This window comes from Onychostoma macrolepis, chromosome 15 (assembly GCF_012432095.1).
Source record: "Onychostoma macrolepis isolate SWU-2019 chromosome 15, ASM1243209v1, whole genome shotgun sequence".
NCBI lineage: Eukaryota > Metazoa > Chordata > Actinopteri > Cypriniformes > Cyprinidae > Onychostoma > Onychostoma macrolepis.
In genome coordinates this window covers 27,848,646-27,865,410 of record NC_081169.1, presented here as the reverse complement: position 1 = coordinate 27,865,410, position 16,765 = coordinate 27,848,646, and the positions used below count along the sequence as shown (strand labels likewise).

Below are 16,765 nucleotides of genomic sequence, written 5' to 3'. Positions count from 1 at the left end.
TAGCCTACTATAAGTTAATCTTACAAAAATACCTTTGCGTTGACGTTTTAAAGCAAAGGCAAACAATAGTACATACAGGCTAGTTAAATGAGCTAAACAAGCCTGTCTTCTAATGAAAAATGTGACCCTGGAGCATTGATAAGCAGCACAGGTATATTTGTAACAATACATTGTATGGGTCAAAATGATCGATTTTTCTTTTATGCTAAAAATCATTAGGATATTAAGTAAAGATCATGTTCCATGAAGATATTTTGTAAATTTCCTACTGTAAATATAGCTATCAAAACTTTTTGATTAGTAATATGCATTGCTAAGAACTTCATTTGGACAACTTTCTCAATATTTAGAATTGTTTGCTCCCTCAGATTCTATCCTAACAAATCATACATCAATTGAAAGCTTGTTTATTCAGCTTTCAGATGATGTATAAATAAAGTTTTGTGGTCCATGGTCACAAATAGGCCTATAATTCCAGCTAACCTAAAAACGTTTTGCTAGTGTTCCCATATTAAAACGTTGTTATAAATAGTTTTTTTTTTTTTTTAAGTGTTTAGTTTTAGTTACTTTTTCTTATTTGTAAGTCACTTTGGATAAAACCATCTGATAAATGACTAAAAGTAAAGTAAAATACATTTATCTTGGTATAGCCTAATGTCAACGTTAGAAAAAAACACATTAAGGGAACATCCCATTTTATAAATTTGCAAACATTATGGGAATGTTACTTTTGAATGCTCTATTCTGAAACTAATAAGTAGTAACGTTTAAAAAAACGTTAGACAGATATGCAACTAAAATCAGAATGAATGATGTATAGGCTAAATAATGTTTTTGTGAAAACATTTTGAGAACGTTATTAAAGACCAGATATCTTTGAATGAATGTTCTCTTAATGATACTGGAAGAATTGTTTATAAATTTATGGTCTGTCAATTTCCTCATTTCGCCTATCATTAATACTGGTGTGGCAAAAGGTTCATTTTGACCCCACATACAGCCCATCCTTCAGCAAACACACTGCTCTGCATAAAAGACTGATATGCAGAAGCTCAGATCTGTATTGTAGTCTATTGTGACTACTGCAAAGAACTTGATCTGCCAGTAGACTAGAGAATAGAGCTGAAGGATGAATCCCTCAAAGCCTGTTGCGAACCAAGAAGCCAAGTCCAGGTCATGTTTCAACCCAAATGCAAATACACCGAGTTTGGAATCATTAAGATGTTTTAATGTGTTTTGAAAGAAGTCTCTTCTCCCTACCAAGGCTGCATAAAATTTGATAATAAATATAGTAAAAACAGTAATATTGTGAAATATTATTACAATTTAAATAAAGCATTTTCTATTGTAATATATGTTCAAATGTAATTTATTCCTGTGATGTAAAGCTGTATTTTCAGCATCATTACTCCAGTCTTCAGTGTCACATGATCTTCAGAAATCATTCTAATATGCTGATTTGCTGCTCAAGAAACATTTCTGATTATTATCAATGTTGCTGCTTCATATTTTTGTGGAAACCGTGATGCATTTTATTTTTCTGGTTACTACTATGGATAGAAAGTTCAAAAGAACAGTATTTATTTGAAATAGAAATCTTTTGTAACATTATAAAAGTCTTTACTGTCACCTTTGATCAAATTAATGCATTGCTGAATAGAAGTACTAATTTCTTTAAAAAATTCTACTGACCCCAAACATTTGAACAGTGCTTTGTGCATTGCATTAGGGAAATGGATAGTATTTCATCCAGAGCCTTTATACTACAAAAACTTGTTTACTTCTTGTTTAAGTTCTTTTGATTATGGCATGACCAAAACATTTAATGGTGATTAAAATTGATTTAGTTTTTTTTTTTTTTCTTAAGATTTGATGCAATAAGTATCAATAACACATTTACATTTATTTATTTATCAGACGCTTTTATCCAAAGGGAATACATCAAGCGATTAATCAGGAAGTGCTCGTAATACCAAGTTTCATTGTTCAAATAAGTACAAGCTATAGGTTTAAGTAAAGAGAAGCAAAGGTTCACAGATTACGCTGTTTTTAAATTAAAACAAGAAAAACTGTTTTCATTCTGGTAATCTTTACCTTTTATCACTTAGTTGGCGTTTTTATCCAAAACGACTTGCAAATAAGGAAGAAAAAGCAATTCACCCTTAGGCAACAGTAACACGAGAAGAGCTGGAATACAGAAGTATGAGCCGTACAGAGACGTGGGTGTGTCACAGACAAACAGAGTCAAGTTTAGTACAGATTTAATTAGATTGCTCAGTGAGAGAGGGTTTTTTTATTGCATGGTTTTATGTATTGTTGTCTTCTTCTTTTTTTTGTAAGCCTTATATGATGTCTTGTCATTCTAGTTGTTGTTCAGTGGTGGTGGTGATTGTAATATTTCTGAGAGATCAGACGAGATCATGAGATATTAAGTGTGATAATGGCATCTGGAATGATATTTAAATGCACAAGTCCAATACAGACATACTACAGGGGTTAGCTGACGAATTAGTTAGTTACCTAAGAACTAAAACTAATTAATCCAAATGAATTGATATGAAATATTAACATTAATTTATGTTGTTGTGTAGCCAGTTTCCCCCTTATTCTCTCTTTGTTGAATTCTATTTGTTATGAACACATATGCTCATATTTATCACACACTTTCTATGTTTTAATTGTTGTATGCATTTGCATCATGAATGTACAAGACTTTAGAAATGTGCCTGGAAGATCAGAATGGTAAACAGCAATCAGAGTAAACATTCCTGCGTCAAATGTAAACATAAGCATGTCCTCACACACACACACTGCTAGCTGTTGAGCAAATAATCCATTCCATTGAATGCAGTGAGATGAGTGAGACCTGCTGATCACAGCATGCTATGTGTTTATTATGCAAAATACATTGTGAGGTCACATTTTTCTGGACAAATATATGCAGTGAAGCTCAAAAGAGATCTCTATAATAATACTGTGGTAGAAAGTAACAGCACTGTGAGTGTGACCCTCTCTTTTGAGGACAACTATTGTTGTGCAGTGTTGGAATTTTATCTTTGACAGAGATCACTAAATATTGAGACAGCAAAAGACACCTTACGATTTATGCTGACCTGATGAGACCGAATGACTTCTTAATAATGTCATCTGATCCTTTAGTGACTGTTGATGTGTAATTTTTAGTGCAAATTCCTATCTGTTCCGTGTAGAAGGAACTACTGCAAATGGTACATTTTCCAGAGAAAACATGTGCTTGCAGATGCAAATCCCACAATCACAATGCTGGAATCGGTTCAGGTGATGGTCATGCATGCAGATGTGCGCATTATCTTGCACGTACATGTTGAAGTCTGACAAGCCAACTCCCGTGTTCAGTATGAACTGGAATAGATCAGAGTTTTCCACCCATGCAACACTGATTTAACATAAAACACATTATATAACCTCTTAGTTCATGGTCTTTTCCATGACTATTGTACAAAATATGGCCTGAAACCTTTAAAAAAAGGGTATTTTCCACAAATATTCAGTGAAATGAAGGCCTTCACTTTTAGATGAGGTGCTTCTTATTTTCTGTTTATTTTGCATGATGTTTGTATTTTTTTTGCAACACTAGTACCAAAATTTGAGACATGCAAAAATACATTTTAAGATTATGTGATTTTGTTCACATAACAAGAGTAAACATTAAACTTCATGATAAAACAGATTAAACATTTATCAAATTAATAAGGGTTAATTTTATGTTAGATAATAGTTTATCTAACACATCAGCATCTCATAATAAAAAACATGAAATATGTCCCTCTAAAAAATCATGATACACCAATGTGTACTATATATTTTTGAAAGGACCTAATATTTTAACACATACATAATTTGACAATATTAGGCTACATTTTATATTAGGCCTACTACTACTACTACTACTACCAATAATAATAATAAATAATTATAAAATACCAACTTTGTTTTGTTTTTCTTCACATCTCAAACTTCAGCTTCTCTAGCACTGTTGTCTCTTAGGAAAGTCAATTAAATATAATATTGACTTAAAAGAAACACAATATTACAGTAATTACGGTAGTCTGTCAGCTTCACACCGTCCGCAGTATTTAGAGTCATTTTTCTTTAGATGGACAAGGCATATATTTTCTTTGCATGACCATATGTCTTTAACGCGGAAATCACATTTTTAACGTTAAAGAAGCTTTTAGTGAAGGCAATACAGTCGCTTTTATTTTGAAATATATGAATGTGTAGTGGGTTACTTACTGAAATGAAGGTTTTGTTTAAATATTCATATTTCATGCTTTCGCTATTGGAAGGCAAGAGCGTAACGCCCGCCTTTAAACATTAATATTCAAGTTCAGGACCTCGCTATTGGAAGGTTAACGAGGAACTTTTGCGCGGCCTACTTAATATTCATAAGCTCAGCCTTTACAGTAGTAGATGAGATATCACATGATTATATACACATGATCACATGACAGAGAATCAGTTCCACTTCAAAATGGCTTTAGAGTGTAATAGGTTTCAGAAATATTGTGCTGGTGTAGTTGTAGTTTTGGCGTGTGTTTTATGCGCTCCGTGCGCGGCTCGCTACAGGAGACTGCAGAGATGTGGAGCTCAGCCGGAGTCAGGAGCCGAGGAGCAGTGGTTCATCCAGAGACTCGATCACTTCAGCGGGGCAGAGACTCGAGTCTGGAAACAGGTACTTCACTGCAGGATTACCTCACAAAAACCTGGTATATGCATGGTATACACAGGGTATATGCGTGCACCATGACATTTAAATGGTACTCCAGAGTACTTCAAAAAATACCATGGTATTACTCTCTCTCACTCACACACACTAACTAAACTAAAACCTGTTGAAATAAAATAAATTTAAACTAAACAAAATAAAATGTACAAAAAAAAACTTAAATTGATTTTATTTCAGCTAGATGACAAATTATTATTTTTTATTATTTAGTTTATCCGGATGTATTAAAATAACAAACACTAAAATAAAAATGAATGAAAACTCCATAGATATACTGTATAGACATATTTATAAAAAAAAAAAAAAAAAAATCCAAGGAAAATTACAAAAACACTAAAAAATTACTAAGGCTCAAACTTAAGTAAAATTAAAATAAAAAACCCATAATTTTTTTTTCTTCAAAATATTAACATAAACTAAAAAACACACAACAAAATTACTAAAACAAAACAACCCTCCACCCCCAGAAAATATCAAAATAATTCAAAATATTAATAAAGTATCTCAATGCTAAAAGAACCCTGATATACATGTAGTAATATACATAATTTCTAATATACATTATTTATTTTCATTGTTTTGTTTTTGAACAAAGTCTCTTATGCTCACTTATGCACCAAGGCTGCATTTATTTGATCAAAAATAAATTAAAAACAGTAATATTGTGATTTATTATTATAGTTTAAAACTGTTTTTTGTTCATATTTCTTAATATGTTTTAAAATGTAATTCATGTATTTAAGCTAAATTTTCAAAAATATTTCTAAAAATACGTCATTACTTACTCTCATATATGTTTGCATTATATGCATATATATTACTTTTTTTTTTATTTTTTCACAGTCTATATTCAACAACCTGTTTCTGCTTTAGAGATATTTCGTGAATGACAGTTTCTATAGACCCGGTGGTCCGGTCTTCCTGATGATCGGGGGTGAAGGTCCGGCAAACCCCGCCTGGATGCAGTACGGAACCTGGCTGGTTTACGCACAGAAACTGGGCGCCTTGTGCTTGTTACTGGAGCACCGATTCTACGGGAAGAGTCACCCGACCGAGTGAGTGAAAGAAAGAAAGAAAGAAAGAGAAGCTGACAGAGTCAATCAGATTTATGAACACTAGATGGCACCACAAGCCAGTCACTGCCTCTCTGTTCTTTTCACATAGAGGATTTCTCTCTGTCTATCTGTATTAGCTCAATTATTGATTGTTGTGTTTTACGTTATCAGGGACCTGAGCACTGAGAATCTGCGTTTCCTCAGCAGTCGGCAGGCATTGGCCGATCTCGCTCACTTCCGCACGGTTACCGCAGCGACGCGGGGCCTGACCAATAGCAAGTGGGTTGCGTTTGGTGGCTCCTACCCAGGATCCCTTGCTGCCTGGTTCCGTCTGAAGTACCCACACCTGGTCCACGCCTCGATAGCGACCAGCGCACCTGTTCACGCCACGGTCAACTTCCCAGGTGCGTCTCATATGCAGCGCATTCATTATGAGGATAAAGCAGTTTGAATTCAACATGACAAAATAAGCTTTCCAACCAGCTGTCATATAGAGATGCTTTTTTACTATTTCATCAATTCTTAATGGTTAAAATTGAGAAAACAACTTATAAATTTCCCACTTTACAATTCAGTTTCTTGATGAATATTCTGTTTTTACTCAGAAATACATAAATTAAAATGGGTTTCACACTGTCAATTTTGATATCTTGAAATTACAGCTGTGCTAGGTTTACGTTATGCCTTAAACTTTTATCCCTGGAAAATTGTATTAAATTTTATATAAAATAAAATTGTTAAATATGTACACTACTGTTCAAAAGTTTGGTAAGATTTTTATAAAGAATTTTTGGAAGAAGTCTCTTTTGCTCACTAAGGCTGCATTTATTTGATAAATACAGTAAAAACAGTAATATTTTGAAATATTATTACAGTTTAAAATAGCCGTTTTCTGTTTGAATATATTGTAAAATGTAATTTATTCTTGTTATGCGCAGTATGTATGTATGTAAATACATCATTACTCCAGTCTTCAGTGTGACATGATCTTCAGAAATCATTCTAATATGCTGATCTGCTGCTCAAGAAACATTTCTGATTATTAGCAATGTTGAAAAAAATTTTAGGATTCTTTGATGAATCGAAATTTTAAAAGAACAGCATTTATTAGAAATAGAAATCTTTTGTAATATCAGAAATGTATTTACTTTCACTTTTAGTCAATTTAATGCAAAATCATCATTAGTTTTAATAATCTAGAGGTAGTTACAACTGCTTTTTACTAAATGAACACAAAAGGAACATTTAAAATCACATTTACTTAAAGGTACCAATATAAAAACCTAAAATGAAAATAAAAAGATTGTAGATTGTAGAAACACATTAGAATAAGAAGTGGCGGTTCCAAAAAAACAAAACAGAATTTATTTACAATTTTTTACAAATAGAAATCTTTTAGAAAATGTCTTTACTGCCATTGAATGCATCCTCCAATAAAAGCATTCATATCTTCTTACTGACCCCAGACTGGTAATGTAAACATTGTTTTTTCTTGTCTCTGTCATTCCTTATTTCTCGTTTCCAGTCAGCTCTTCTTGTCTTGTTTGCTCTTCCTCTGTTCCTCAACCCCCCGTCTCTTTCCTCCATGTTTCTGAACAGCTGGATGTCACCATGACATCCGAACCACTTTTAAGCAGGACCTTTCTCTGACCTACAGCTACACACACACATTAATCACCAGTCATCGTGACCGCGGTCTGCCGAGGGTGTGTATTATGTCTGTTGGGTCATATTTAAAACAACGCCCCATACAGACATTAAAATTAAAAATAAATGGAGGGTTAATTATGGCGATGAGCAACTGTCTCTGCTGTGGAGACACGAGATACATGTGTTTTGCCGTCTGTGTGGTTAGATGATGGCGAATGACTCCATGTCTGTCGGTGCAGACGTCAAACTCCGTGACTGTGGTCTGTCCTTCAGTGATGTCTTGGAGCGTCGCTCCTCAGGATAGTGATGTCGCACTGACCACTTTCACAGAGCTTTTCATTGTGAGCGGCTCTTAGATCACTGCAGCGCTAGAACAATAGCTTCTCATATCGTGTCCTCTCATCTCATGGCATTGTTTAGCGTGTGCTGTTTATCCAGTCTGTTGCCTGAAACGATGCAGGATCTTCTTGGTTTCTGTGAGACGTGCATGATTATGTTTACAGCTGTTTCTGCTCTGTCATCCAACATTTATGACAGTTACATCATATTTGTGCTGCTGATTTTATCCAGTCATCCGAGGTTTTGGTAATAAGGGTCTTGGTTTGCAACATTACTATGTCTAACATTACACTTCAGCCTAAAACATGTGCCATGAATGATTCCTTAAGCAATAGTTCACCCAAAAAAGAAAATTTGCTGAAAATGTGTTCACCCTCAGGCTATCCAATATGTAGATGAGTTTGTGTCTTCATCAGATTTATAGAAATGTTGCATTCCATCACTTGCTCACCAATGGATGCTCTGCAGTGAATGGGTGCCGTCAGAATGAGAGTCCAAACAGCTGATAAACACATCACAATAATCCACACCACTCCAGTCCATCAATTAACCCCTTGTGAAGTGAAAATATGCTTGTTTGTAATAAACAAATCTATCATTTAGACATTTTTAACTTTAAAATGTTGCTTCTGGCTAAAATATGGGGCTATAATCCATACTAATGCTTTCTACAGTGACAAAGACCTGAGAAAAATATGCACAGATCAAGCACCCTTTACAAGCAAAAAGAGTTCTAAACAAGTAAGATTTTAATGTGAAAAACAAGTTAAAAACTCCTTAATGATGGATTTGTTTTTTACAAACTCGCAGCGTTTCACTTCTCAAGATGTTAATTGATAGACTGGAGTGATGTGGATTATCGTGGTGTTTTTATCAGCTGTTTGGACTCTCATTCTGATGGCACCCATTCATTGCTGCATTGTTGTTTGGCTCTTTGACGAATGCTTTTGTTTTTTCTATTGTAAGTCACTTTGTGTCTGTTAAATGCATAAGTGTCATTTTATTGTGTAACGAGTGTTGTTGAACTTTTTTTCTGTGGTTGCAGAATATTTAGAGGTTGTGTGGCGATCGCTGGCGGCGGAAAACCCCGAGTGCCCTCTAGTGGTGAAGAAGGCATCGGACACGTTGGTAGAACGACTCAATGACCCGAAAACTTATGACAACATCACAAAGGACTTCAGGTAACCCATGCACACACTGGTAAGAAATTAATATATTTATTCAGCAAGGATGCATTAAATTGATCAATAGTGACAGCAAAGGCATTTATAATAATTATATTTCAAATAAATGCTGTTCTTTTGGACTTTCTATTTATCAGACAATCCTGAAAAAATAAAATGCCTTACGGTTTCCACAAAAATATGAAGCAGCACAATTGTTTTCAACATTGATACTAATCAGAAATGTTTATTGAGCAGCAAATCAGCATATTAGAATGATTTCTGAAGGATCATGTGACACTGAAGACTGGAGTAATGATGCTGAAAATACAGCTTTGCATCACAGTGATAAATTTACCATATATTCACATGGAAAATTTATTTAAAATCATCATATTTCACAAAATTACTGTTTTTACTGTATTTTTTGATGAAATAAATGCAGCACAAGAGACTTTTAAAAACCTTTTAAAAAACTTACCAACCCCAAACTTCTGAATGGTAATGTATAGTGTGAGAACTTAATTGCATTTGTTTGAGAATTCATTTAACAGGCAAAAATGATATGGTGTTCATAACACATTTAACGTACTTAAAGGGACATTTCTAAGTAAAACAGAGTATTCAGCTGTAAATATTCAGCTGTTTGACAGAGCTTGATTTCATCAATCTGGAGTTTATTGGAAATGGGTTATGATATTATTGTTTAATATTTATATTTATTACATGTCCTTGATTACATCAGAAAGAGAAAAGCAGTCATCTTTGAGGTGGCAATTTAATTTATGTCATTTTAATTGATTAGAGCAATAAATAGGGTCATTTTTTAAATTAATGTTGACCATCAATTTCGCAAGGATGCATTTATTTAAACTACTTGAACTGGAGATTGTATGGGTTTGTAATGGCACAGGAACATGAGACGATGTATAATACATGTGTTTTGCAAGGACTGAAAAGGCCTTTCTGTTGCAGTTGCAGCCGCTGGACTGTGACTATCCTGGTTTCAGTGTCCTTCTTAGTTCCATTCGACTTGGGATGTGTGTGTGTGTGTGATTCTGAGATCCTGGAATGCCGTCTGTGCTCCGTAGCTCAGTTATGGAGCAGTGTCAGTCGTCTCAGCACGACCCGTAGAAAGAAAACACTCAATCTAAAACATCCTTCATCTTTCTCTTCCTTCCGGCCCACAGACTTTCTGCTGTCATGCCTCTAGCTGTGTTTGGAATGGACTACAAGGAACTGCATACTGTTTTCGTTCACTAGTATGGTTCAAATAAGCAAGAAATCTGATTTTTTATGGTGCCAAGTCTGTTTTAGGAGAACTAAAGCACTTTTGCCCAATATTTTATTATATATTATTTTTTAGGACATGTTTTTAATTATAATTACGCATGTTTCCTCCCAAAATTCTTCATTCTAATGAAATAAATAAAAAATACAAATTCTGAATTATTATAAATATAAAATCTGTTTATTTATTTATTTAGCAAAGTTTTTTTAGCAAAGTTTGTTTTAGGAAAATAAAAGTTTTTGATCAATATTTTATGTATTATTTTTAATAAGATTTTCATTATAATCAAGCATGTTTACCCCCCAAATTCTCATTTTCATCACTGTAATGTGATATACTGAAATATAAAATATTAGAGATATAAAATCTATTTTTTATATTAATTAATTTCTCTCTCGCTATATATATATATATATATATATATATCTCTCTATATCTGTATCTCTCTATATCTGTTACGGAGCCAATGAGACGAGAGACATGCGGATCCATGTGCGAGCTTTATTACAGAGGCGTGGTCAGGAAACAAGCAAGGGTCCAACAGTGGCAAACAGGAATATCACAGGCTAGGAAAAGAGTCATCAAAAACCAGCATGGGTCAGTCGACAGCGAACAATATCCAAAGGGGCTTGACGAGAGAGGTAATCTGAAAACCTAAGCAAAAGTCCAGGTAGGGGAAAACACAATCCAAAACAGGCAAGGCAAGACAAAGAAAACTATCAAGGGCTCTGTAGAGTAGCTAAAGCTAGGGCAGCGATAGGTGCATACAATACTCGGCAGTGAGGAAGAGAAAGTCCATGGCTTACATAAGGTGTGCAAATGGGAAACATCTGTGTGTGATCAGTGCAATCAGCTGTGTGCGTGTCGTCAGTGCAATTGATGATGGGAATTGTAGTCCGGAGGTGACGTGCAACAGTAGTGTAGTGCAAGAGTCACTGTGGTGAGTGAGTGTCCTCTGGTGGTGAGTAAATGGAAGTTCACAGACCAGATTCATGACAATATATATATATATATATATATATGAAGAGTTTATTTGCAAAAACAGATAACTATTTTAAAATTTTCAAAAATCATGTTTTTTATGATGTTATTATGTTTTTATTGTGTTTCATTGTGTTAGCTGTATTTTTTAGTTATTTTGTAACCTAATCAAAATAACCCAACTGTTTTTATGTTTTTGCAAATTAACTCTTCATACACACACACACACACACACACACACACACACACACATATATCGCATCAAAGTGAAAATGTATTTTTAGATGTGTTTTTGTGTAAAGCATGTTTTTTTGTCAGGATTCCTTGATTAATAGAAAGTTGAAAAGCTATATGTTTGAAATAGAAATCCGTCACTTTTAATACATTTAATGTGTCCTGGATAAAAGTATTAATTTCTTTCAAAATAAAATTTTCTGATCCCAAACTTTGGAATGGTAGCGTATAATTAAACTATAATTATAATTATATTGATATTAAGTAAAATAAATTATTTGGACATTATGGGAGAATTGGTTGGACTGCAAATAATTGAAATAAAATGATTTAAATTGAAGTACAGTTTATCTGGATGCATTATGATAATGATAATTTTGGGAGAAAATGTGGTTAGTTGTCCTGAAATGCCAATGTCACAATGTAAAACCACTTCAAGGTCCTAAAATAAGCTTTGAAATGTGAGCTGAACGTGTTTTCCTGTGATTCACCCACACAATGACCTAATGCTTTCCCAAATATACAAACTGTTCCCTGTTCTGCTCGCACGTGCGGGATGCCAGATTTGATGATGTCACCGAACGTGTGGGCGGAGTCTTGTGGTCGAGTGTTTAAACTGGACAAGAGTGTGTGTTCCTCCGCAAATTATTTGGCGTCCAAATGACGCATTTGTGTTTGAATAGTCAGCGTGAAATCATTTCTCTGTCTCTCAGGTTGTGCTCAAAGCTCCAGATCCAGTCCCAGATGGATTCTGCATATCTTTTGGAGTCCTTGGCTGGGAATTTCATGGATGTCGTGCAGTACAACGAGGACAACCGAGCGTTTGAGGTGTGTGAGGTCACTGTGTGTGTGTTAGAGACGCACGTGTTGACCACAAGCACGGAAATGACATGATCAGAATGAAACGGGTGCAGTTCATGAAGCCTCTGTCAGTCAGGCCAGAATTAAAGTCAAAGAGTCAGTGTGTGTGTGTGTGTGTCAGACAGATAAGAGGCTGGATATTGTCAGGACTTCTTGAGTCAGATTACCAATAAACCGCTGCACTTCAGAACAGCAAGAGCTTTTAGAGCAGCAGGATTGAGTTACAGAGAGAGAGGAACTGAGTGAATGAGAGGAAGAAACTCTTCTGGAGACAATATGGAACATATTTGGAACAATCTAGGAAAATAAATCTTAAAGAAATAGTTCACCCATAAATGAACATTTGTTCAAAATGTGCTCACCTTCTGGCCATCCAAGATGTGTATTAGTTTGTTTCTTCATCAGAACAGATTTGGAGAAATATAACATATGACTTGCTCACCGATGGATTACAATCACGCAGCTTTTGGCTTTTCAAGACATAAACTGATGGACTGGAGCGGTGTGTATTATTGTGATGTTCTTATCAGCTGTTTTGGACTCTCATTCTGACGGCACCCATTCACTGCAGAGGATCCATTGGTGAGCAAGTGATGCAATGCTACATTTCTCCAAATCTGATGAAGAAACAAATTAATCTCCATCTTGGATGGCCTGACATTGAGTAAATTTACAGCAAATTCTCATTTTTAGGTGAACTATTGCTTTAAAGCAGATGTGATTTGTGAAGACAAGACAAGGAGCTCTCTCTCTCTCTCACACACACACACACACACACATACAGATTTCCTGGCGTGATCCAAGTAGTGATTGAGTGTGTAAGTGGAATTTGGATTAAGAGGTGTGTCTCTGTAATCTGAGTCCAATCTCGGAATGTTCTTGGAATTTTGGTTCTGGTTCTGATAGATTACGAGAGGCTCCGAGACTTTTGTCCTGAAATGCCTTTTCTGAATGTGTTGGGGGTTTTTAACTACAAATTCTGACAAAACTGTTTCAAGAAGTCGAACCAAGTCTTTTCTTCATGTGAGATAGAAATTATTTAATGCAATTTGGGTTTTTTTATTCCGAAAATGCAACAAGTTTTCTTTTTTAACATTTGAAATGAGAATCAAAGAAACGCAAAAAACAAAACAAATCCATCATAACATTAACAAAAATATTAATAAAAAATAACAAAACAAAATACAAAACAACAATAGATACAAATTACTAAATATATTTTAAATTTTCCATAATTAAGCAGATAAATACATTTAAATTAAATAAAGATAACCAAATCAAAATTTAGAGTAGAAGCACATTGATTAACCAAACAATATGCGTTTAGGCTTGTGAACAATTTTAAATAATTTTTCAAATAATCAATGAAAGTTATATAATTAATGAATCATTTATTTAATAAATGTATTTATTTCAGTGCAGCAAAAAAAAAAAAAACTAACAAAATTTAATCAATCTTTAAAAAAAAACTAAAAAAACAAAACAGTTCCACCCATTTCTTTTGAAACAAGGTTTGGGTAAGTCATTAAAATTCGCTTTATATTCTAAATATATGTATGTATATGTGTGTGTATATATCCTCATTTATAGCAAAGTAAATGTGTGTGTTTCCAGGGCGCTGTGGGCACTAACATCACCATAAAGGTGTTGTGCAGCGTGATGCTGGACTCTTCGCTCGGCGAGCCGTACGATCGATACGCCGCTGTGGCTCGACTGATGCAGAGCACATTCTCTCAGCCCTGCATAAACACCCAGTACAAGAGCTACATCCAGGACATGAGCAACACGAGCTGGAGCGGCCCTGAGGCCGGAGGAGGTGTGTGTGTGTGTGTGTGTTCATGCACGCTGATTTGTGTGTGCTGTGTTTGTCACACTGATGAGTGTGTTTACATGTGTATGTGATGTTCCTCACTTGTTTTCCAGCTTGCTGCTTTATATTACAGGAAGCCTGGGCCTCTCATTCGTCCTTTCTTATGTTTTTATGTGTTTTCCTTCTCTGTCTTTCTGTAATGTACATCCCTGAATGACAACCAGTATTTAGCATGAAGATAATGAAGCCTAATTAATCAGGTTATTTAGTTTATTCATGTGTTTTGTTGATTTGGTACTATTGCAGTGCAAAGAAGGGTTTTCATGTTTTATAAATCCATTTGGCACTTTCTTTTATAACAATCTTGAATTCAAAATCAGTTTTGTTTGTTATACTTTTATTAAAGTATGTATGAATGTTTTTTTTTCTTGATGTCCAAAATATTGTCTATAGCATGAAAAAATTAAGTCTAATGAATTTATTTTAGTTTTATTTTTGTATTTATTTCATTCATGTAGTTACTGTTTTATATATTTTTGTAATTGTATTTTATTTAGATATTTTATTTTATTTTATTGATTCATATTTTTTAGTTAGTGGTTTTGTTTTGTTTATTTTATTTTATTTTATTTTATTTTATTTCATTTATTTTTTTGAAGATGCAATATCTTATTTTATTTGTTTTGTATTTTAGTTTTATATTTATTTTAATTTATTTAGAAATGTATTTTGATTTTAATTATTGATTTGCTTTGGTTTATTTATTTTATTTTTCATTTAATTTTATATTTTTGTGGAATGTAATATCTTATTTCATTTATTTGTTTTGCATTTTGTTTTGTTTATTTTATTTTTAAATGTATTTACTAATTTGGTTTATTTACTGACTTGTATTTAATAGTTCATGTTTTGCTTTATTTTTTATTTTTTTTTGGGGGGGGGGGGGGGGGGGGTCAATTATTTTATTTATTTGCTCGCTACTTATTTTAATTTTATTCATTATTTTTTTATTGTTGTTGGATAAAATACTATATCACCCAGGCATGAGAGACTTCTCATGATTTACCCTGAATCTTCTGATTCATTAAATATGTCATTATTCCATAATGAAGGTGGAAATGAAGCTGACTTTAGTTTGTGTGTTTAGGGCGGCAGTGGGTGTATCAGACCTGCACTGAATTTGGTTTTTATCAGAGCACAGATTCACCGAACCAGCCCTTCAGTGGATTTCCCTTACCGTGAGTGTGTGCTCTACAGTCATTTTTGTGTCTGTCTGTTGTCTTGAGGTTTGTTTGTTTGCAGTTTGCAAATGCATTAAGGTTTAGAGTTTTTTTTTTTTTGCTTTCATAAAAACAAACACATTGAACTTTCTTCCATTTTGATCTCTTATCCTTCAGCTATCACCTGCAGCAGTGCGCTGATATTTATAATCTGAGCACCTCATTGGACGATGCTATTCAGCAGACCAATGAGGAATATGGAGGATATGACATCAGAACCACTCGCATCGTCTTCCCTAATGGTTCCATTGACCCCTGGCACGCCCTCGGAGTGACCAAGGACATCACAAGTGATCTTCCAGCTGTCTTCATCAAAGGTCTGTCCCATCTTCATTTTCATTTATTCCTGTTTTGCGCTGAATCTCACTGGCTCTGGTCTCTCTCAGGTACGGCTCACTGCGCTAACATGTACCCGGCCCGAGCGGAAGACCTTCCTCAGCTGAGTTTAGCACGGGACCACGTCTTCATCCTGCTCCAGAAGTGGCTGGCCGAGTGATTGACAGGAGCAGCAGCCAATCAGGCTCACCGACGTGTGTAATGGCCAATCATGGTGTTTAATGGTACTATTGCAATGCAAAGAAGGAAATCTTGCTTTAGAAATCCATTTTGACAGTGTTTTTATAACAATCTTGAATTCTGAATCAGTTTTGTATGTATTTTTTCTCTTTGTAATATACACTTGTGTATATTTTGCAGTAGAGAGTTCTCAATAAAATAAATTTTATGATTTTTATTTCATGTTGTGTTTAGGTGTGTGTTTGAGGGGCAACTGTGTTTTTGCTAGAAAATAAAAAATAAAACAGTAATTGCAACTTTTTAACAATTCAGGCTTTTTTCTCACAATTCTGAGTTTATATTTCATAATTCTGGGCTTAAATCACACAATTATGAACTCATATCTTGCAGTTCTAATGTTTTTTTTTTTCTCTGAATTGTGGGATATAAACTCAGAATTGTGATATAAACTTACAATTCAAATTTTTTTCTCTCGCAATTCTGTTTTTTTCCACAACAGAATAAAAAATTAAATATAAAAAAATAATACAACTTTTTTATCTAACAATTCTGTTTACATCTCACAGTTCTGACTTTTCTGAATGTTTATATCTTGCAATTATGAGTTTATATCAATTCTGAATTTATATCTTGCAATTCTAACTTCTTTTCTCAGAATTGCAAAATACCTCAGTTCTTGCAATTTTGAGTTTACTTCTTGCAATTCTGTTTTTTCCCACCACAAAATCAAAAAGGTAATTGCGACTTTTAGCTAACATTCTGGCTTATTTTCTTGCAATTTTGAATTAATATCTAGCAATTCTGAGTTTATATTTTG

At 34.1% G+C, this 16,765-nt stretch overlaps 1 protein-coding gene across 1 annotated transcript; it reads left to right on the top strand.

Annotated features, from left to right (window-relative positions):
- The first annotated feature begins 4,466 nt into the window (after window positions 1–4,466).
- Window positions 4,467–16,170, top strand: prss16 (serine protease 16). Its single transcript, XM_058745170.1, has 9 exons — window positions 4,467–4,714; window positions 5,642–5,823; window positions 5,995–6,227; window positions 8,858–8,993; window positions 12,195–12,309; window positions 13,957–14,158; window positions 15,300–15,390; window positions 15,550–15,749; window positions 15,819–16,170. The coding sequence occupies exons 1-9, from the start codon at window positions 4,487–4,489 to the stop codon at window positions 15,926–15,928; spliced, it is 1,497 nt and encodes a 498-aa protein (XP_058601153.1). The 5' UTR covers window positions 4,467–4,486; the 3' UTR covers window positions 15,929–16,170.
- Window positions 16,171–16,765: the final 595 nt, after the last annotated feature.

Coding starts and splice junctions, on each gene's coding strand:
- prss16 (XM_058745170.1), top strand. CDS start 4,487: ATGACAGAGAATCAGTTCCACTTCAAAATGGCTTTAGAGTGTAATAGG. Junction 8,994..12,194: donor AACATCACAAAGGACTTCAG/GTAACCCATGCA, acceptor TCTGTCTCTCAG/GTTGTGCTCAAAGCTCCAGA. Junction 14,159..15,299: donor CGGCCCTGAGGCCGGAGGAG/GTGTGTGTGTGT, acceptor TTGTGTGTTTAG/GGCGGCAGTGGGTGTATCAG.